This window comes from Pundamilia nyererei, unplaced genomic scaffold (assembly GCF_000239375.1).
Source record: "Pundamilia nyererei isolate P.nyererei 1_Seehausen unplaced genomic scaffold, PunNye1.0 scaffold00047, whole genome shotgun sequence".
Taxonomy (NCBI): Eukaryota; Metazoa; Chordata; class Actinopteri; order Cichliformes; family Cichlidae; genus Pundamilia; species Pundamilia nyererei.
In genome coordinates, this window is record NW_005187448.1 from 2,831,582 (window position 1) to 2,853,653 (window position 22,072).

The 22,072-nt window shown below is 43.6% G+C and overlaps 1 protein-coding gene across 10 annotated transcripts in view; it reads right to left on the bottom strand.

Annotated features, from left to right (window-relative positions):
* Positions 1–502: 502 nt before the first annotated feature.
* huwe1 (HECT, UBA and WWE domain containing E3 ubiquitin protein ligase 1) overlaps positions 503–22,072 on the bottom strand; it is a 50,012-nt gene continuing 28,442 nt past the window's right edge. For 6 of the 10 annotated variants that reach the window (XM_013910692.1, XM_013910689.1, XM_013910685.1 and 3 more), the window contains 37 exons: positions 21,515–21,738; positions 21,215–21,426; positions 20,910–21,092; positions 20,537–20,709; positions 20,318–20,457; positions 20,067–20,142; positions 19,377–19,475; positions 17,048–17,175; positions 16,805–16,964; positions 16,192–16,420; positions 15,901–16,079; positions 15,721–15,810; positions 15,130–15,290; positions 14,964–15,006; positions 13,778–14,143; positions 13,384–13,594; positions 12,977–13,101; positions 11,707–11,927; positions 11,186–11,577; positions 10,402–11,062; positions 9,572–10,286; positions 9,352–9,440; positions 7,987–8,143; positions 7,735–7,867; positions 7,380–7,594; positions 7,040–7,275; positions 5,955–6,057; positions 5,603–5,752; positions 5,259–5,504; positions 3,668–3,785; positions 3,433–3,573; positions 3,060–3,347; positions 2,785–2,890; positions 2,497–2,614; positions 2,053–2,234; positions 1,475–1,665; positions 503–1,380 (listed from right to left, as the gene is read on the bottom strand). In XM_013910692.1, coding sequence (XP_013766146.1) covers positions 1,278–1,380; positions 1,475–1,665; positions 2,053–2,234; positions 2,497–2,614; positions 2,785–2,890; positions 3,060–3,347; positions 3,433–3,573; positions 3,668–3,785; positions 5,259–5,504; positions 5,603–5,752; positions 5,955–6,057; positions 7,040–7,275; positions 7,380–7,594; positions 7,735–7,867; positions 7,987–8,143; positions 9,352–9,440; positions 9,572–10,286; positions 10,402–11,062; positions 11,186–11,577; positions 11,707–11,927; positions 12,977–13,101; positions 13,384–13,594; positions 13,778–14,143; positions 14,964–15,006; positions 15,130–15,290; positions 15,721–15,810; positions 15,901–16,079; positions 16,192–16,420; positions 16,805–16,964; positions 17,048–17,175; positions 19,377–19,475; positions 20,067–20,142; positions 20,318–20,457; positions 20,537–20,709; positions 20,910–21,092; positions 21,215–21,426; positions 21,515–21,738 — 7,364 coding nt within the window. In that variant the 3' untranslated portion in view covers positions 503–1,277. The remainder of the gene's footprint in view (positions 1,381–1,474; positions 1,666–2,052; positions 2,235–2,496; positions 2,615–2,784; positions 2,891–3,059; positions 3,348–3,432; positions 3,574–3,667; positions 3,786–5,258; positions 5,505–5,602; positions 5,753–5,954; positions 6,058–7,039; positions 7,276–7,379; positions 7,595–7,734; positions 7,868–7,986; positions 8,144–9,351; positions 9,441–9,571; positions 10,287–10,401; positions 11,063–11,185; positions 11,578–11,706; positions 11,928–12,976; positions 13,102–13,383; positions 13,595–13,777; positions 14,144–14,963; positions 15,007–15,129; positions 15,291–15,720; positions 15,811–15,900; positions 16,080–16,191; positions 16,421–16,804; positions 16,965–17,047; positions 17,176–19,376; positions 19,476–20,066; positions 20,143–20,317; positions 20,458–20,536; positions 20,710–20,909; positions 21,093–21,214; positions 21,427–21,514; positions 21,739–22,072) is intronic. The other 4 variants (XM_013910690.1, XM_013910693.1, XM_013910691.1 and 1 more) reach the window with 4 other exon arrangements.

A 22,072-nucleotide genomic window follows, 5' to 3' on the forward strand; every position in this document is an offset into this window, starting at 1 on the left:
ACGACAAGATAAAGGACCAACAATGGTCAGGTTGACTTCAAAACTGAACACACAAGTCGATCACGTCTTCAGGTTGGTTAAAACCAAGGAAAGGTGGCAATCTGACAGTGAAGGTGAAAATGTGTGTATACCATCGTTTTGTTGTCTCTCTCTTTCATCAGTAATGAAAACCACACACAGGTTTGAGAATGGAGGCCAAACTGGGTCAAGCTGGGCTCCTCTTCTGGTTCCAACTGATCCCTTTACCCAGCAGGCACTCTGCTCACGATGGCATCAGTTATTACATGTTTAAGTGATTTTTTTTTTCTCCAACAGTCAGTCTGATTCGTAGCATTGCAAGGGTTCAATTTGGTACTCGTGCTACACAAACTAGCGTGTCGGACTGGCAACAATTTTTTTTGTGTTTGTTCAACTGCTAAGTAGAATTATGAATAGAGACATCTTTGATGGAATTAATTTGCTGCAAATAGTTGTTAAAACACTGTTAAAAGAGACAATGAACGCATTTTTATGCATTTATTCATGTAGTTATTCCACTCTGATTCAAAGGCTCAAGGCTGGGTCAGCGATTTAATAGCCAAAAATACTCTAGAGTTTATGTGGTTAATGGTTTTTTTTTTCTTTTCCTTTTTAAATCTCCTTCAGGTTTTCTCTTCATTTTTGTACCATCCTTAAAAATGCCACAAAACTTTGAAAAGTGCATTTTTGTGAATAGCTCCAAAACTTTTCAAGTTGTTCATATACCCCTCATAAAAATGTTCCCCGTCATCAAAGCTTGTGAGGTCACAAATTTGCAACAGGAAACCACCAACATTTTTTCCCCAAAGGTTTTATAACCATCCTGTTCAAACAATCTTTTTTTTGTTTTTTGTTTTTTACACAGCCAGAGAACAAAAAAGATTGAACATAATAAACTCCCAAACCTTTTGTACAGAGAAATCAAACTAAATGAAGAAAACATCTCTTATATTAGTCCATGTTTTATCCTTTGAATCCCCTCTTGCATTTGCCATTAAATTGGGAAGGGAGACACAACAGTGTCAGAATGAGGCTCTCTGTGTTGTACGCAATGTCAATCAGTCTATTTCACTTGCTGGTTTTATCTGTTTTATGTGGAATAGAAACCAGCAAGTCTAGGCCATTCAACAAGTAATCCAGTAATGTCTATGTTGGTGTGTGCATGTGTGTGCGTTCAAAGGTTATCAATGTGAATGTGTAAGGAGTAGGCAAACCTAAAATTAAGTGTATGCATGTCTGTGTGTTAAGAGTCTCAGAGTTTAAGCCAGTCCGAATCCCTCGGAGCATTCCTGAATGGCCAACAGCAGCATATGTCTCAGCTTCTCGTAGCTCTCGTAGGCTGGAAGGTCCAGCTGGTTAAAGCTGAGGATGAAAAACAAAACATTACAGTTTTAAAGTTTTGCTCTTTTGAACCATCTACAAATATTTGTGCCATATCAACTTTCAACATGCTCACCAAGTGTGAGCAGATGGCAGGCGGTCAGTGGATCGATCATCACGGTGGATCTGGAACTTCTGGATGCCGTTCATGCCTTCCAAAGCTGCAAAACCCTGGAGGGGAACCTTGGATGTGCCAGTGACAAACTGCAGGAACTTGGCCCGGTCTGCTTGATCAAATGACCGCAAGGCCCTCCAGAACCATTGAATCTAAAGGAGAGAAAGAAAAAAAAAATTATCCGAGTTACAAACATACATTTCTGTTTCAGTTATAGTAAGAAAATGTGATTCTTAAGCAATATGCAAGTGTCTTGTGGTCAAGAAACATTTTAAGATAATTTCTAAGGCTTTTCAATATTCCCAAATCATATTCAGCGCTATGTGTGAAAGTTCAAATGAAACGCTTTATCGAATCAAATGTGTCTGCATCACTTCTACAGCTGGAAACTTAAGTTCAAGCTGCATCATATTAACAAAAAAATAAATAGTATTCGCTGTTCAGCTGCATGCTGGTGTATTTGTTAAGTCCTCCAGGAGCAATCGTGCACATATCTTACCAAACAATTAAAAACACTGCAAACATTTCCTCATCCCTACCTGGATTGAGCTGGACTGGTACTTGTGATATTCAGTGTTAGCCTTGAGGTCATCGATGTCAATAGCTGGCAGGCCAGAAATGAGCAGTTCCAGCTCCTGCTCAGTGAAGATGGAGATCAGTCTCTTGGGGATGATCTCGTAGAAACCCTCAAGAAAGGCTGCGAGTTGCTTGCGGATTGCACCTAGTGAGTGAGAATTTGTTTATTTTTCAGTTAAGCACCTGAAAATTCAAAGCATCTCTCAATAATGTATGGTTGTAGCTCAACTTTGCATCTTTAATGCTGCTGCAGTGCTGCCACCTAGTGGCATCATTTAGATTGCATTATATGCTGGTTTAACATGGCAATAAAATGGCATCTGCTGATGACTTATTGTTTTTGCCTACACCAATTATTTTAGCATTTAATTTCACTGATGCAGCATTAGTATTAAGAAAAAACTCACCTGTCATCTTCATCTGGCACACCAGGTGCACATACTCCTTTTTATTTTCCTCTGTGACCAAAATATTGGCTCCATTTGGTTTGAGGTCTCTGACTTCACATACCCCAAACTCCTGGACCTACACATACAGTCAAAGACAGTCAAAAACATTGCCCTAGATAGCAGCAGCATTTTTAAGGGTTCAGGTAATTAAACCTTAACAGCACTTCTATGAGAACTTCGAACCTTTAAGGAACATATTAAATTCCATCAAACAGAAAAAAAAATACATAAAGAATAGACACCAACCTCTGTGCTGAATGTCAGCTCATAGCCCAGGGTGGAAACATCATTTTCCAACAGGTAAACCAAGCCCTGAAAGAATGGGTAATCCTCGCTTTCCATGTCTGTATACCTAGGAATACCACAGAAATGTAATCATATTATTGCTGACTGGTTCTCCAGTTGCCACAACATTTAGTGTTGTATTTAACTAGGCATGGGTTTGTTGAGATCATTACACTAACTGGTGCAACGTGTCGACAATTAGGTCACTTGGGTTTAAATGCTAGTAGCTCAAATACCTGACGCTCTTGCCCAAGATGTGCTTGTAGAAGCTGCGGGTGAAGTAGCACTCCAGTAACCGATTATCATAGACTGCCTTAGCCACAACACGACCCACAAACTTAAAGTAGCTGAGATGGTTGGGGTTGCAGTGCGATGATGGGTTGATGGTATAGGTGACACGATCCCCTGGTGAAGTGCGGAACAGGGCATACATTGGGTTGAACATCTCCCGGGAGATGATCATGTACCATTCCCTCAGCAGGCCACCAGCATCTTGACCCTCCTCCCCTTCAAAAACAATGTACCTGTAAGGGAAGGTGAGTGGATCAAGTTGAGTGGGTTTGAATTGAGGAGACATGCAGATAGACAGAAAGTGCAATGAAGCCTTACAGCCTGTTCTTCATGTCCTCTGGGCTCTTACGATGCAGCTCCCTGTACGAGTCCTCAAACACATGATCTCTCCTCACATGTACTGCCATGTCCTCCTTCCTCAGGCCTTCATCCAGCCGCTCCAATTCCTGGCGGAAGTACCTACAGAGATAAATAAAAATTCCAGCATGTCAACGATGGAAAAAAAAGGAACACTTCAAAGTACAAAATTTAAGCTGAAGATAATTCTCCTTACTTCCTCTTAACATCAAAGTCTAGGATGCGTATGTAGTCAACCAGTACTGCAAAAGGTCCATCGGCCAAGTGAGTGGTTGACTGCCGCAGGATCTGATTAAGTACTGTGCGGTGAGTTTCTAGAAATAAAGAGTAAGGACTCCCATTAGAACATATACCATAAGATAAGATACCTTTATTAGTCCCACGAGTGGCAAATTTCATGTTAAGGCTGCCGACCATTGCCAGCGCAATGGCGGCGCCATCTTACCCTCTGACCATACATACATTACACAAAAACATCACATGCGGTAGACAGGTCAGAGAGGTATAACAATGGAAGAGGCACCACATGAGGAAAGAGAAAGAGAAAAAAAATAACTCCCCCCAGACTGAGCTCCAAGAGATCAGTTTGAGAACAGAAAAAAAAACCCCACATCTGCACATGAAAAACTCTTAATACACCATAGAAACACATGACAAGCAACAAGGATGGGTAAAGGGTGAGAGACAGCCAGTGTAGACAGTGCATCCGGGCCTGCAGCCTATGCGCTGGTCTCCTTGATCCACCATCTGCATCGGAAGGGAATAAACGTCGAAGGCGTTTGGAGGGGGAGGGGGGATGAGTGTCATCCAGCCAACCCAGGTGGCCTTGCATAGGATAGGAAGAACAGTCTAAGCACAGACTGTTATCAGGGTGTTTTTGTTCAGCTCTAGCCTTGAGATCACAGCTGGCGCCTAAGTGGTATCTGCATGAAGTGATGGTGGTTTTTACTTTAGTGCGAACAACTCGTATGAATTTCAAAGCAGTTCTAACAGTCCGACACTGGTCTCTCAATCTTCCGTTGGAGAGCTGCGAGCTTCTCCATGATTTTATCAAACTTGCGCTCTGTGATGCTGTCGTTCTTGTGCTCAAAGAGCCGATTCTGAGAACTCACGACCACAGTGAGCTTCTCCAAGATGTGATCCAATTTGCGCTCAGAATAAGAGCTCTGAGTGTTCACGGCAGCCGCAAGCTTCTCCAAGATCTTATCTGTGCTGCACTCAATGAGCCCATTTTGAGAACTCACGCCTCGTCCCATCGTTTCAATCCCAGCGGGCAGCCTTGTGGGGGTTTGAACAGCCGGTTCCGCTTTCTTAATTCTTCGATAAGTCAGGGCCAAGCCAGCTCCGATTAGCAAGAACCCTGTTATCATGGTTCCGAATAGGTAGATATCTTCAGCGTCTTCGATCGACAGTCCCGCCAGGCACACGACCCTCCAGTTATGCCACCTGTCCATCGTGTATCCGGCACGGAAAGTCCCTCCAGGACACTCAGGCTCACCCGAGCCCAGACTTCTCGTTGAGAAAAGGGTGTCAATTGCATTCAGGGACCAGTTGATCAAATCCATAATTCCTCTTGTAGGTTTTAAAGAACAGACTGTGAGAGCATTCCAGTGAAAGTAATACAAAAAACCACGAGACTAGACAAGGACACAAGAGGCTAAGCAGGGAAGCTAAGGGAGAGGAGGAGAGGAGAAAAGTGCGACCGCCTTCGTCAAGAGCCAGAAAGGAAAAAAAGAAAACTAAAACAAAGCTTTATCATTCTCCTTATTTGAATATTTTAGGCTTACCAGCAAAGCGGAGAAACTTCTGAGTGTCTGGTGGCAGATTTGAAGAGATGTGCATGGAGGATGGTTCCCTGGAAAAGAATGGGTCTAGAGATGAAGGTGTGGCAGGTGTAAGAGGTGCTGGAGACAGTGGTGGAGGTTCATCTTTGATGTGAGAAAGCTGGCTCTCCCGCGTATCCCTCACAGGAGGTTTGCTCTCTCGCTCTGTGGCATGGACTAGAAAGAATGCCTCCACAGCAGGCTGGAGAACTGGGAAAACAGCATTAGGAGAACATATTACTTAATCCCTGATAGCAATTAGTAGAATATAAAAATCACAGTAAGTACATTTCTGAATTTCCACCTACCCAGGACGGCATGCTGGTCATGTGATTCCTCCAGTTCTTTCAGACACTCCCCGAGCATATCCCATAATTCATCCAACAACAGCTGCTCACTGAGCAGAGGGAGATCTGGAAGTCTCTCTTCACTCTCTGATTGACCATTTCCTTCTTCATCTAATAAAGTTACAGTATAGACCGAATCATTGCATCAACGTTGCTGTCAGCTGTCATGTACATTTCATTTTGACTGTTAACAAGACTGCTCTCTAGTCTGTGATTAAAAACGTATTTATCTGTATTGCAGCTGCTTGTTAAAAATCACAGTAAAGCAGAGAGTGTTTTAAGGTATAATTAACAGGCTGCTTGTGAGTCATACCCAGAGGTGCAGGGTCTTGCTCTAGAGGAGACGGCTGGTCCACATCCATTGGAGAATCATCTCTCTGTGCTGACTGGGATTCTGAAACCGACTGGCCTTCAGACTACAGAAAATAAACCAGGCAGAACCAGAGGCAGAAACAGAATGTGAACAACAGGGGGAAAAACAAAACAAAATAATGATTGACATGATGGCTTGTTTGGAAATAATTAGGGATGCACAGATTTATTTGTCAATAATCATCTTGTTTACTGAAACTGAGCTTTGGCCAATAGAGCAGTGACTAATATTTATCTGTTTTGTGTAACAAATTTAGGTACATTTATGGTTACATTTTTAATAGGCTGAAAATTAAATAGTATATACAGAATACACTCATCCAGTCTGTTTTTGATACAGTATTGGCCAAGAACATCAGAGCATCCCTAATAGTGTTCAATCTTGACTGAGACTGTCATGCAAAATGACATTCCCATGATCCACTGACACAGCAAGTAAGGAAGGAAAGGAGGGAGGGAGGGAGGAAGGGGAGGGTGGGCCAAAAGCATGAAGCAACATCAGCCAGCAAACAGACGACTTCAGTGAAACAAATCAAACCATTTGGAGCAGGCAGCACATTCACATCTAGGCACCATCAAAACTAGACTACATCAATGCAAAGAATGATAAAGAGTGCAATGAATCACTGGCCCATCTGTCTCTCTGTTGGAGCTGTCAATGTTCATCATAGCAGCAAAGCAGATGTCACAATGCATAAATTACTTGAAGTAGCAAACTATAGGGTGAATGTAAAATGTGTTTACAAATAATTAAATCCAATACAAAGGTTAGAATTGGAGTTTCCTACTTTTTAAAGACATGTGCAATATAATTAATGGGTTGGCTAATAGATTAAAATGTCCAAATCCAAAACAGGCAAATTCAAGGCAAATGACTAATAGTATGTATCTTGATGACCACCACACCAAGTATGAATAAATTCACTGTGAAGGTCACACCGCATAGTCAATGATGACTTTTAAGCATTAAAATGATGATTGACTGTGTGAGTAAGAATGCCTGCTGTCAGTGGAGCCCATGCTAACCGTGGCAGCAGCAGCCGTGCCAACAGGGGCAGCAGCCCCAGCAGGAGGATGGGGGGCAGCCATTGAGGATCCGGCAGCGACGGCGGCAGAGGCAGAAGGGGCGGTGGGTGGGGGGGCCTGTTGCAGCCGACGTGCCCGTTGCCCCTCTCTCACCATCTGGATGATGGCATCAGCCTCGGCCTCCAGCTGACGCACCGCAGCCTGGATGCTGCTTGCTGAGCCCAAACTGGTGGAGCCTTGCCAGTCACAAATGGAAGAAAGGGGTTTTAATCATTGAGACATGATGACTATATTGTACACAAAAACCAAGAAAGCACTGTATATGTAGCATGTTTTTTACCCAAGCGCCCTGTCTGTTTGGCCTTCTTGTTGGCGCGCCTTGTGTCCTCACGGAGCTGGATGATAACCTGCAGCACTCGCAAGAAAAACTTCTGTGTTGATGTCTTGGATGTTAGTGAGCTCATACAAGGAAGCTGCAGTTCACGTCCCCCAAGAGTGCGCTTCTGTGCCGCAACAATCACCACACTCTCTGACCCGTCAAACCTGTGTCCCAATCAACAGACACATACAAGGCATAGGAGTTTATAGTCATCATTACAATGCAAATTTAATGAGTATATATTTTTTTCTAATCTGCCAGTCATCTATGCTGACAAAATAATGCCACTGACCGATGAGAATTGTCATGAGCTAACCTGCTTGTCATCTTGCCCTTCAGTCTAGCTGATATGGAGGAATCCTCGGGAGGTGCGTCAGGGGAATGTGAATCAGCTTGTGCCCGTCTCTGCTGCTCCAAATTGTACTCTCTAAGCTCGGCCAGTAATGTCCCTTTAAAAAAAAAGAAAAAAGAAAAGAAATAATGTTCCAAAAGTTTGTAAAGAAAAAAAACTGCACTGAACTGAAAACAGGAATATGAACTGGCACCTACGCTCTTCCCCAAAACCTACCGATCTGTTTGCAAAGAGTGTATCCGAGATGTCTTGCGCCGCTAAGCAGCAGTCTGAGTACAGTGTCTCTGGTGGAAGCGTCTCCTCTAGAAAGCTGCAGCAGAATGTTAGCTGCATCTTCCAGACCTTCCTCTGAACACGAGTGAGATGTCAACACCTTTCGCAGTGGAAAAGAATCGTTTGTGAAAACACATCATTGCAAAAATAAATGTTGAAAACAAAGAACAGAAAAATATATAAAGACTTAAAGACATCTTAACAAATGAGATCATTATGAACAAGCAGTAAGACAATTTCCTAAAACTATCGACACATGTTATGCTGCATTACTTCTGCATGAATCCAGGGTCCAAGAACACACTGTCATGAACAAGCTGCTGTTTATGCTCCTAAACACAAAGAGCTACCAATAAGTGCGTAACCAGATGAGGTGATCTGTCCATACTGCAGCCAAGCATGTATTTGACAAGTGCGATTGCTGTGTATAGTTCCCTGGCCTACTTGAACATCTTGGCCAGCACTAACACCCAAGGACAGCACTAAAACTTCCTTGATGGCTGCTTACAAATATATTTGGTAAATGGACTGGTTCTTATGGACTGGTTCTCACTTTCTACTCTGAGCACTCAAAGCGCTTTACACAACTTGCCTCATTCACCCATTTACCCAAACACCGATTATGCCAAGAAACCTTTGGCACAAAGGTCACAAGAAAGGAGTTGAGTTTGTTTTTTTTGATTTTTTTATGTAATCTGACTTAAAAAAACAAACAAAAAAACCTTTTCTGCTCTGATTTTTTCCCTCACATAAAGTAATATTATCCAGCCATAATAATCTACTCTTAATTCTGGATGAAGAAAACACAGTCAACATTCTCAAAGTAGTCTGGTTAATTTATCTGGGAGTCCAGCATTTTATTTTTCCCTAATAGTGTTTAACAGACAAACCACTGCACTTTTGTTACTTCTTAAAACACATTTTTACTGAAGAATTTACTGTAGACTGTGAAAAAAGAAGACAGGCTTTTTTTTTTTTTAAACAACATCCTAAAATGTGTTTTAACATTTGTGTCTCTGCCAAGAGAGAATCGCAAACATTAGGCAACTCTTCCACTAACAGGATATTAAAAGAAAAATGTGTTTTCAATATCTGAAGTCCTTGCCTCAAAAACTGAAATGCCTGATGATCTAGAGCTACTTAATGCAAAATATTACTGAATTTTAGTTTTGAGCCCAAAAACTAAATGTATCCTGACTTCAACTTAACTCCGTTTACCAACAAGCTTGCCTTAATTGACCCTTAGAAGTTATTCAGAGAAATATCTTGGAAAACCCCTCAACATTTCTTTAAATCATTTCATCATACCTCCACAGACAGTTGAAGCTGTTTTTCTGTCAGTCCAGTGGAAGCCAACTTTTCACTCTCTGTATTGCTAAAAGCACCCCTCTGTTTTCCTGTTTTGAAAAAACAAAAAAACAAAACATTTTCATTAATAAAAATGATCATTTTCTAATAAAATCTCTTTCATTGTAAGATTTAAATTTAAGATTTGATCACATTTTATTCAGGAATAAAGTACCACTACCTGTAGAGATTGTTCCAGTGGACGTGGGTATAGAGATTGTTGTAGAGGATGTCTGAGAGGTTGCTATACTTGTCCCTGAGGATGTACCCTGGGCTACAGCTCCTACAGAAGCCCCTGGGCCTGCCACAGTGGACTGCATAGCGCCCACTGCGGCGGTGCCTTGTGTTGTGACTGAGGCTGTGGCTCCTGAGCTGGTTGCCGTGTTGGGGTTAGGAGCCTGTGGAGTTGGGTGTCCAGCAGGCACCTCTGTGGCCTTGTTGTCAGGGAGGGCAATGGATATGAGGGAGAGCAGGCGCAGCAGCTTTTCAGTGAGCAAGGAGCTCCGTCTGATCACAGGGTGGGACAACATGTTCATCAGCTGGCCTAGAGGAGAGGTCTCCAAGCTGAACTGGGCTCCCTCTGCCTCTGCACTTCCACCTAGAGGCACCGTCTTCATTGAGGCTTTGCCCTTACGGCTGACATTCATGTTGTCAAGCTTGACCAGTAAGTCCCAAAAATCGGTGGAGATTCCTAGAGACTGGAGGGTAGAGGCAGTAGACCCCAGGGAGTTCTGGGTGTTGGAGACATTAGGGTTGGTCTGAGACTGTGACCCTGACCTAGAGCCTCCACCTCCACCCCCTCCTCCTGAGGAGCCTGAACAAAGACGAGAGTCTAGGTCAGAAGACGAAGCCGACAAGTCCTTACAACGCTGCTGCGTGAAGTGGCTGGGGAACACCTACAGAAGAAAAGAAAAAACAAAAGGACACTGAATAACTTGCATAACCAACTTCATTTCAAGTCTTAGAACACAGAATGGACAAAGATTTAGATCAATATAGCTAAACCCTCACCTTGGCTAGCTGAATAAGTGTGTCCAGCACATGTCGACAGACCACTGGAGCAGCTTGTGGGTGGATGTGAACAGTGGAGCCTCCACCTCCAGCACATGTGACACTCGTTGCACCCGCTGACACACCTCCCAATGTCCCAGAACTTGAAGAGCCTCCAGCTGAATGCCTGTCAGCGTGCTTCCTACCTGATGCTCGCTGAATCTGGAAAATGTTTGTTCGGCAACCCAATGCTGCATCCATAGAAACAGAGAGCCAGGAAAGCTGACTGGAACTGCGAGACTCCACCCTGTTCAATAACTCTAAGGAGGAAGCTGGGGATGAAGAAGAAGAAGATGAAGATGAGGAGAGGGACGAGGTGGCTGTGCCTTTTCCTCCACAGCTTCCCTGGCTGGTCCTCTTGCCGCGAGAGTCCTCTAGACGTGAGGTCTCCACGCATACCTCACTCTCACTGCTTCGTTGGAGTATTGACAACAGGCTGCGAATGACCCACCCACGTGTCTGAGAATGGTAGCAGAGGTTCCTGAGCACACGGTGCAAACGGCTGGTGTTGAGTTTCGGTTCATCCACAAACAGCAAAACCAGCAGGCAGGACAAAGCCTCGTGGTCCAGAAGCAATCGTCCACGCAGGCGCAACAGGGAGTCGACACTTGAACTGGATGGTCTGAAGAAAAAGTAGTAACAGTATGTCAACCTGTCAAAACTTCTGTAAGATTTCCTAAATGCCAAACCGACATTTTATTTAAAAAGGAAAACATTTTAAAAAATTAGATCACTGTTATTATACCTGTGGTTTGTTCCTCCACCCATCTGAAATGTCCCTCCTCTCTGCACAGCCAGTCGAGTGTACTGGACGCCACGATTGCTTCCTAACCGGCTAGTGAAGGCCGGTGAGCGCAAGATGGCTGAGAGGGCTGAAGACGAACTATGACCAAAAAGCCTTTCATGCATCAGTTGTCTCTGACGTGCCTCTTGCTCTCTACGTAATGCAGCAGCTTCAGCAGCAATGTCTGGAGGCATGACAGCCAACACGCTGTCCTCCATGTCTTCAAGAACACTGCGACGGAGCTCTGATGGCAGTGTCTGGATGAAAGTTACGGGATCTAAAGGTGTGTCTCCTTGGGGAGGCTGCTGGGCTAGTTCCCTACGCTGCTGCTCTGCTCGCTGCTGGGCAAGAACCTAAGACAACCAATGGCATGCTTAGTAAATAGAACCAATTGTCAGTGACTTCTTTTGTTCGAAATATCTATGAGTAAGCATTTTGCTTACTCACGCAATTTAAAAAAAAAACAAAACATAACTTCTCACCTCCTCCTGGATGGCAGGTGGTAATGCTGCCAGGAATTCAGGGCTGACCTCTGTAACCCCTGGCCCTCCCAATACAGGTGCAGTAGAGGATGGCAAGCTTGTAGCAGCTGGAGGACGGGAGGGTGGTCTGATGCCAAGCTGATTCTGCAGCACCTCTCGGCGGATGTCCTCAGGAAGAGCTGCCAAGAAGGAGGGATCTACACCCTCTGGCAGGCTGATGCCTGCCATCACAAAGTAGAACAAAATAAACCCCCAAAATGAAACAATTAATATTATACAGTTTATTATTGCAGGGTTCACTACAGAATATCAGCCAGACTGCGACCAATCCAGGCAACGTAAAGCATCTGTTTGTGTTGGCAACAAAAGGGCTCCTCTTGCAAGATATGTCCAAAATTTCACATTAGAATTTTTATGGTTCTTCCATGAAGGTTGTATCACGTTTGGCACCTGACCAAAACAAACACACTGATGTTTTTCATACCACTAAGCTGTGTAATACTATAAACACGATAAACCAGAATGATGACAACAAAGCAGCTAGATGGAATACTAAAACAGATTAAAATAAGAGCCAGCATTTCACAAACTATTTTGGTTACTACTTTTTATCTTAAACATGCTAGTTAGTTACTCCTTTCCAATGACGTCACACACATCAATAAATGATAGAAGTCATGATTGATTGGGGAGCAATGTGTAATCTGTTGTCTCTCAATCAATAAATCCAACATTTTATGGCTGTCCAATCAGACATAGTAACCATCACAACAGATAAAAATGTCACGTAGTCTGACGGTGGCATACGCAGAGATTCTACCCTTCAGTCATATATCCACTAACCATCCAAATTGCAGTTTACATTCAAGTATCTCAAATTTCAATGAAGACTTGGCAGGAATTAAATAGAGGGTACAAAAGATTACCATCAACAAGGAGCAGCAGCAGCAAAAATCAGTATCTGACCAAATGTGAAATATGGTCACAAAAACAACCAGAACACAGTTTTTTGCAAAGCATTATAATTACTCCAGCAAAGATAGAAATAAAATGTCAAAACTGTCATCAAATTATTGATATGTCTGAGGTAATCATAATGACTGTAATATGGCAAAAACATTATTGTGAGGTTAATGTTAACATGGACCTCTGACTACCATATTCTCATCAATTCATCCAAGTGAACATTTAAACCAAATGTAATCAAATCTCCTTCAGGTATTCCTGAGGCATGACAATTAACAATTGCAGAAGTAGCAGAGTACTTTACCTGCAAGTGGATCCTCCTCCTCATTGCTTGTAGAGGGAAGGGGCTCTTCCTGGATGGCCTGAGACTGGCTGTCAGCACTGTCACTCCTGGGCATAGTTTCCCCAGGAGATGAAACAGAAGTAGAGCTGCACATATTCAAACAAACAAACAAAAAAACAAACAAAGACTATCATTGCTATCAAAATTATGTGCACCATCTATTGATCTCAAAGTTATAACTGCATGAGATGCCTTTTGAATCCTATGTGGAAATTTAACAAAAGGTTGGAACAATTTTAAAGATACGTATAGACCGTGATTTTTTTTCTGTCAAACTTCCTCAACATCAGTCCAAGAGGTTCAAATGGCAGAATATACTGCTTTTAAACAGAGACTTGGTCAGTAATGAACTTCTAGTTTCTACCCACCCAGTTTCTGCATCAGTTTGCCTGTCAGTCAGGCCACTTTCCCCACTTCCAGACAGCTCCTGAGAAAGCTGGGTGGGCTGGGCAGGGTTGGGGGCAGCTTCTTCCTGGGTGGCAGAGGCAGGGCTGCTGGTATCCATTGGTGACCCTTCCAGTTGTGACACACCAGCTGCTGCAGGCTCAGAGTTCTCTACAATGTCTGGACTTAGAGAGGCTGTGAAAAGAAAAGGGAGCTTATCATTCGGGCTAGGAAGTTATCTGATCATTTAATGCACTACATCTAAATTCCTTGGTTTCATTATGTGTTATGATAGCTTCTATACCATTATTTAAATTACAAATATGCTTCCTTACGGTTAGCCAGTCTGTATAAATAGAGTTTTCAAAGTTAGTCTACCTTCCCTGCCTTCATCCAACGTTCCTCCACCACCACCTCCGACTCTCTCACCGATTGCAGGTGCCGGGGACATTTCCATCTGAGATGCCTCCGCTTCACTGTTTGGCCTCTCGGCTGTCGACAAGGGTGGAAGGCCAGCCCCTGCCAAAGCAGCCAGTGAGCTAGCATGCGACTCAGCCAGTAAAAGGTCAGCTATTGGTTGGTGGACCTGCTGACTAATAGCAGTCTCCAGCGAGACTAAGGCCTGTTCATGAGGAGCAGGTGTGGTTGGAGTGACTTCTCCAGATGGTGGGGCAGTGAGGAAGCCCTCTGAAACCCTGGGTGGATCCAGACATGACACAGTACCACCCTGAGCCTGCTCACCCTCTGCAATATTCAAAGAAACACTTGTGTGAAGAAAAGGGACAGTTTAAATTATTTTTACTTGAATAGATTCAAGTCTTAAAAACAATTTACATATCTGACAATGCCTCAACATGACTGTTGCATCTTAATATCACTTTTCTGCTATATCTGCCAGCTACTTGTGCACGTGTTCCTGTTAAAAATATGTAATTACAGTAAACATTTTCCATTCACACAACTGCTTCCAAAAATTTTTCAAAACCCTTTCAAAAAGGTGTTAATAATATTTAAAAAAGGAAAATCAGGGCACAGATATGTCAGAAATAACACTGTGGTGATTAGCTGGTGAATAGCTATTTAACAGATGACAAAGGCCTCTGCTGAGGAAGGCAGTAAGTTGTATAGTTATCTCCTTAACGGGGTGCACAATCCTGATCCCCAACAACAACACAACTTACTACCTCACCACAGCACAGACAATAAAAATAATACACTGAACAAAAGATAAACATGTTGTATATCAAAAATGTAAATATTTAGAATAAGGTTCTTAAAACAATGTAGCGGCAATAATTCTCAAAAAAAAAATTACGAGTTAAGAGATCATCTCCTATGAAACAAATGAAGATGTCGAGCTGGTATGGCGTTGCCATAAGAAAGACAGTAGACTGTATAGTTATCTCCCAGATCTGGTGTGATCCTAAAACTATACAAACTACTACCTCATCCCACAGCACGCACAGCAAGCTGGCCACTTGCCTCTGGGTTGTCCAATCCACATAGGTCAAGGAATTTAACATTAAAACAGAAACAAAAGCAAAATCTTTATAAATGTCAGTACCTGCTGTGTTCTCTGCACCATTAACCGTCCCCAATCCAGAACCCTGTGGACACAAAATGCTGATGTTAGGAAAAACAAAACAAAACATGAGTATATCTACCAAAAATGCATGCACTATTGTATCTGAAAATACATCCTTGTGCACAGACTGCAATCATCTGCTCACCTGCAGGCTCTGTTCTCTGGCCTGTTCTGCTCCAGAGGCCCTCCTTTCATTCTGTTTGGACTCTTCCTCCTCAGCTAGCTGCCGCCTTCTCTTCTCTCTGCGCTCTTCCAATTCCTCATCTCGCAGACTTTCCAGATGCTGCAGGATAGGCACCTTAACCACTAAAAGCAGATGGGGGCATTCAAATCAAAATAGTTTTCAATTTAAACTCAAAAGGTTTGTGAAATGTCACCAAGTCAAAGTAATTTTTGGTCAAGTTACTAAAACATTTTGTTTTTCACTGGTCACCGAATAAATGTAATGAATTCTAACCATCTCACTAAAAATCAGATCACAACTATGTGAACTGCTGTCTTTAAATAAAATGCAATAAAAAGCCTATATGCTAACTATAGATTTGTCTGAAATTAACAGGGAATGTCCAACCACTTGACTACCATATCCAAATTATTCATGGTCCAGTTCTCAGGAATATAAATATTTTCTGAAGGTATCAAAAGATGACACACACAATAAATAAAAGAAGTCATAAAATGTTTTCATTAATCATATGACTACCTTACTACCACTGAAAAGAAACCTCTAGTTTACCTGCAACACAGTCGTGCATACTCTCTGCATCCAGCACTTTGCACTCATCTGTCCATCTAGTCAAGGCAGTAGGAATGCTAGAGAGGGTCCCTAAAGAAACAAAAGGATAAAAATGTTACGCATTTAGGTTAATAATAAACCCGACCCTTACAATGCGCTGAAGTCTATGGTAATATATACCCGCTTGACCTCCAGTACTGCTCTGCTCATGAAAGAAGTCGTCCAATAACTCATCATCAGAACGAGCTATGATATGCACATCCTCATTTCCAACCAAAAGGCGGGCACGACCACGTGATTGTAAAGGCAGAGAACTGGAAAGCTGTAAAATGTCTGCTGCTGCACTGGGACCTAGAAGTCTGAAGAAGAAAGAAAAGAAGGAAATGCCTTTTTAATGTTCAGGCAGACAAAGAAAGCTGGTGTAAAACAGGAGCTGCTTAATAGAGCCACATAAACAAACATGGTTTCAACCTTTGTAAGATAAGTGGAGGGTTGGGCTGACGGTTATGAGGGTAGTGGACATGGATTGTGTGTCCACTGTTGGCAGTGAGCTGACGTAGTGTTCGCTGGCTGCGGCCCATGCCCTGCGCCAAGCGGCTGCTACTGCCTGCCACACCTAGGGTGAGGGATCCGTGGTCAGCATGACGCACCATCAGTGGGTGGGAGCTAGGGATGTTGCCTGGGGAAGGAGGGATGTCAGCTGATAGAGAAAAACAGAACACAGCACGCAGACATTAGGGAGAAACCTCTAGCATAAACCTAAAAACGTTCATGAAAAGTAAAATTTATTTAAATACATTTTCTGTATCTTATGATTTGTTATTTTTAACAAGCTACTGAACAGGACCACTTAGTAGAGCTAAACATTTTGGTATCAGCACAACGGGTATAATTATTATTCTGCATACTGGTGGTTTTTGCAAGAAACATCAGTACGTGTATCAAACTGAAGCTTTTCTGTTAATCAGGAAGCTCAATTTTATACCAAAAAAATAAAAATAGATTTGCTTAGAAAGGACTCCTTTGGGATTAAGGGCGTGAAAACTACGTGACCTTACAAAAACTATCAGATTATCCCGCTTACCATTGTTGGAGAACATGTTGTCAAACTCTATGATGAGGTCATCATCCCTGTCAAACCTTTCAAAGCGAATGTGTGGTGCAGCATTGATATCAGGGAAGTCTTCGTCCAACTCCATCTCCGAACCTTCATCATCATCATCCTCATCTCCTTCTTCATCATCCTTAACAAATGGTACAGGAAATAAATCTTAAACATAAAGAAAAATCAAGGTTTTTTAACGAGCTTCACTGCATTAACCCCTACCTGATCTTCCTCCTCCTCTTCTTCCTCTTCCTCCTCTTCATCTTGGCTGTCTTCATCATCATTGCTGCCACTAGAATCCTCCTCCTGTGTGTGCTCCTCATCCTCTGGTTCTAAGATGTTCATGGAGTCTGATGGAAGAGCCCGTCAATACTTTACATGTACATCTCAACAAATAACAGAACAATAGTGTTCCCTTTCAGTCAATTCACTCAGTAAAACACATAAGTATGAGATATCAAACCCCCACGTGTCCTAGCTAGAGAAACCTTTATTCACTCCTTAAAGACACACAGATGACCTGTGATGACATGTGCATGACCCTGCCTGCACATATACCCCCTTACATCAGTCATCCCTCAGCTGTTATGCTCTTCACCTCGCTAAAACAATTCTGCATAGTTGCAGCTTGCTGCTGCTTGTTAGCTCTATTGTCTGCTGCTTGAAGTTAGCTTAACTGCCCCTGGTGGTGCTAGCCATGTTCCCAGAATTTGTCTCCAAGCTAACCGCATCATGGAAACGCGTCACTGTGCATTACTATTGACAGTACATAGAGCTGGAAGGCGCTGAGGAGGCTGGCTTTGTTAACCCACCTCCTATGGAGTCTTCCCTGGCTGATTACCTGGCCCCGTCCCACAACCATCGTGTCGGTGACCCTGCAACTCTGCTGTCCAAGCACTGCAGATTCTCCGCATCGCAGTTGAACAAGAGCTATCATGCTCAGGCTGGCACTGTCCGCGTCATGAGCCCCGTCACTATGCTCTAGACCATAGGTGTCAAACTCTGGCCCGTGGGCCAGATTTGGCCCGCAGCCTAATTACAATTGGCCCGCGAAGCCATACCAAATTACTATTAGAGCTGGCCTACTGGTATTATACAGCTAATATATATATTGTTTAGTATTAAGCTTTGCTTGTTCCATATTCAGTTTTTCAGCAAAACTTGTTTGAGTCCATAAGAAGAGATTGATTCTTAAATCTGGAGGAAGATTTTTTTTTTTCCATAAATATTAATGTTAGCCCGCGACCTTGTTCCAGTTTTGAATTTTGGCCCACTGTGTATTTGAGTTTGACACCCCTGCTCTAGACGTTATAGGCGATGTGCCTGGGAGAGCTAGAGTCGCTGGTTCCTGCAGACAGCCCACTGACACCTCTCCTTAACAAGGTCAAGTCAAATGTGCCTCCTAACAAATGTGCAGAGTCATCGTTAGCCCCCCTCAGAAAGAGGGGCGTCCGCATCCTAGCTCATCTATATGACTGGGCTCTTGTCGCTTGCTCCAGAGCAACACAGCTGTCACTGAGTTTCTCTATGAACTTTCAAAAACACCTCACTCTGTTATCAAAGAACCAGGGATTAAGTTAAGTAACCAAACGCTAATCGACATTTAGCAGATTTCTTTCCTCGGTTTGGAAATATGCTAGCTTTCCAGTCACACACATTTGTCGCAGCACATAGTGGCTTTGTTTCATTGTAGCCTCGCTCAGTTTCAGCTCATATGCAGACTACATTTCCAAATGATACTATGGTTTTTGGGCATGATGGCATCTATGATCACCACTAGGACTGTTATAGATCCACAAGCTCTATTGTGGATGTTTTGACATTACTTAAGGAGCTGCTGGATAAGGCCCTTTCGTTTTCTACAATTAAGGTTTATAAGGTTTATATTTAAGCTGGGGTTCACCAGCTGAGACCCATGGTTAGGTCCAGTGTCGCTGAATGGGACTTGTCTTTGGTGCTAGAAGCCCTTTGCTGCCCCCCCCCTTTGAACCCGTTGAGTATGTGAAATTTCTTTCATATAAAAGACTGCATTGCTTTTCGCTTTGGTTTCTGACCTTCATGCTCCGTCTGTGCATCCCTCCTGCACAGTTCTCTCCTGATGGCTTCAAAATCATATTGTGCCTAAATGCCAAAGGTCATTCCTGCAGCTTACAGCTCAATGGAATTTCAGCTTCTGCTCCATTTCTTTTGCATCTAAGGAGCAGAGGAGGATGCATTTTGTGCGCAGTGCATGTGCTACATACCGACATTGAGTGCACTCAGAATGTGCGTTTATGTGACCAGTTGTTTGTCTGCTTTGCTAATCCAGCCAGGAGGTAGAGCTCTGTCTAAACAGCGACTGTCTCACTGGATTATAGAAGCTATATCACTGGCGTACCAAGGGTCTCGCTTTGCCCCCGGGCTGCGAGAGCTCATTCCACCAGGGGAATAGCAACATTCCCCAGGTCACACAGGGGCGTGATATCTCGTACTTATGTGTTGTACCGAGTGAATCGACTGAACGGGAACAGAAGTTATATCTATAACTGTTCATTTTGTCAAAATGTTGTACCTTCCCGGTTGGCCTGAAGAGTTGATGCTTGGCTAATATTGGAGGGGGCTTCATCCATCAACACGTCCTCTTGCGATTCATCTTCACCACTGCGTCCAACTAATCAAAAGAACAAACAAACGCTACATCAGCTCTGGGCTGTTCTGCCTGTTTGTAATCAAGAGTGAACTCAGTTTGAAATCATACATAATAAATAAGTAAGTAAGTAACACTGCTTGTGCTTCAATGGTAAATGACCTGTATTTATATAGCGCTTTACTAGTCCCTAAGGACCCCAAAGCGCTTTACATATCCAGTCATCCACCCATTCACACACACATTCACACACTGGTGATGTCAAGCTACATTGTAGCCACAGCCACCCTGGGGCGCACTGACAGAGGCGAGGCTGCCGGACACTGGCGCCACCGGGCCCTCTGACCACCACCAGTAGGCAATGGGTGAAGTGTCTTGCCCAAGGACACAACGACTGAGACTGTCAGAGCCGGGGCTCGAACCGGCAACCTTCCAATTACAAGGCGAACTCCCAACTCTTGAGCCACAATCGCCCCAATGCTTCAATGCACTGACTTGTTTCCTACACCTATTACAGGAAGGTTAAGTTACCACAAGCAGTGCAGAGAACTGCTCCATACTTTTCATTGCCCAGCAACACTCACTGTCACCCCTGAAATGAATCCAGTTGCCTACCTATAATTGTGCTGTTGACAGTGCCAGCATCTCTCTCCAACAGCTCATCAATCAGATCCACCAACTCATTCTCTACCTGCATGGAAAGGAAATGATATACACAGTCAGCCTTCACATGGTGCACAAAATGAATGGGTATCCACACACTTATGTGCTGACCTTTAATTACAAATGTTACAGATCAGGGGATCTGAGTGTAGTTTGAGCTATTGTGTGCGTTGTGTGTAATGCAATGTTAATACATTATTTACCTGCATAGCCTGTGTGCTAAGAACCTCTGGCTGGCCAGCAATGACCACTGCATCTCCCTCAGTTTCTCCATCCATCAGATCAGTGTCTGTTCCTTGGACCCTGTGGCTGCCATCCACTGGCTCTGCCTCACCCGACTCTCCTACAACAGATGGCCCACATGAGCATCATACATTTGAAAAGTAGGCTATTAAAGCATTTCATCTGTCTCATGTGGATACCTTGGTCCTGAGTGTTGCTGTTGCTGTCCCTGGCAGTGCCCACAGGGTCGTGTTCAGTCTTGTTCTTGCTGGAGCCTCCCTTGCCCCCAAAGAGACTGCTAGGCTGGTTAACAATTCGTGAGAGAGTTTCCAGTGGCTTCAAGGCAGCATTCACTGTGTTGGCCATGTTGGGACTAAAGCAAAGGACACAAAGGGAAAATAAGGAGCCCTTTCAGATTAATTTCTTTAGTATTAATAACTGCTGAAAAACCAACTTGATTCTGAAACAGAACTACTCACAAAAATGTATTATGACAGAAGTGAACCTAAGTTATATGAGTAGTAACTGGTAAACCAGATAACTACTGGCTAATTTTTCAGGCTAATCTTATACCTGGACAAATCCAAGCTGTGTGGCACACGTGCCAAGTCATTGACCAGTCCTTTTTTAAGGAAGAGCCTTATAATGTTGTTCATGCCGTTATGTTGCGTCTTGGCTGCTGCTGTGCTATAGAAACTGGATGTTGAAGGGCACGACTCCATGATGGTGCTAATGATACACATCACTGCCTGAAGCCTGTAAAATAGGTTTGCCAAGATGAGAGAAAATGGGTTGGCATAGATTTAGAAAAAACAAACAACAACAATAACAAAACCCCACACACAGTCAGGGTTGTATGACATTTCTATTCCATTTACCTGGCATGTTTTTCAGCACCTTCTGGCATCGCTAGGGCTCGACTTAGGGCAGCCTTTACCTCATTCACTAAGGACACCTGGGCATCAGTGCCTGTTCCAGCAGCTGCTAGGCTGGCTAGAAAAAGACGTGCCAAGGCTGGGGTGTCCTTGTCCTCTGAGTTCTGGGTGTGAGGCAGCAAGTGGTCGAGCACAAAGGCTAGGACACTGCAATCCTGTTAGGATACATGCATGTCAAAATGAGTTGAGAGGCTTGAGAATACAATGTGTGAATGGCTGAGAAGAGTTTGTTCAGCTACCCACCTCCTTAATGAGCTCAGACTGCCCAGCTGTATAACAGTAGGAGGCGATTAGCGTGGCGATTCCCACGTAGGAGCGCACTAGCTCAGCCAGTAGTCTCAGGATGGTAGAAGTAGGCATGAGAGGTTTGCTTGCCTTCACCTTAGCTGCTTTACTCTCATCTGAAGTGGTACCCTTCTCTCCCTCCTGCTCCTTCTTCTCTTCCCGCATTTCTTCTGGTGTGGAGGCTGAGGAAGTTAGCATAACACAATAAGTTATGCCTTGTATAAAACTGAACTCACTTAACGGCGTCCAGTGGACGGTCTGTGTATTCAACCCCACCTCTGGCGCCGGTGCCCACCTCTCAATTTTAAATTCATGTAGACACTGAGGGTTCTCAGTGTCTACTGAGGGGCCATGCTAACACCTGCTGCTCTCTGGCAGCAGCACCATGCTCTCCTGTGTTTTAAGTGCACCTTAGAACAACACGCAGTAACACTACACATGAGCGAGACAACACTACACATGAGCGAGAGGAGGGAGGTTTGGGGTCTTCACACACCCCTGTTCTCTGCTGGCCAT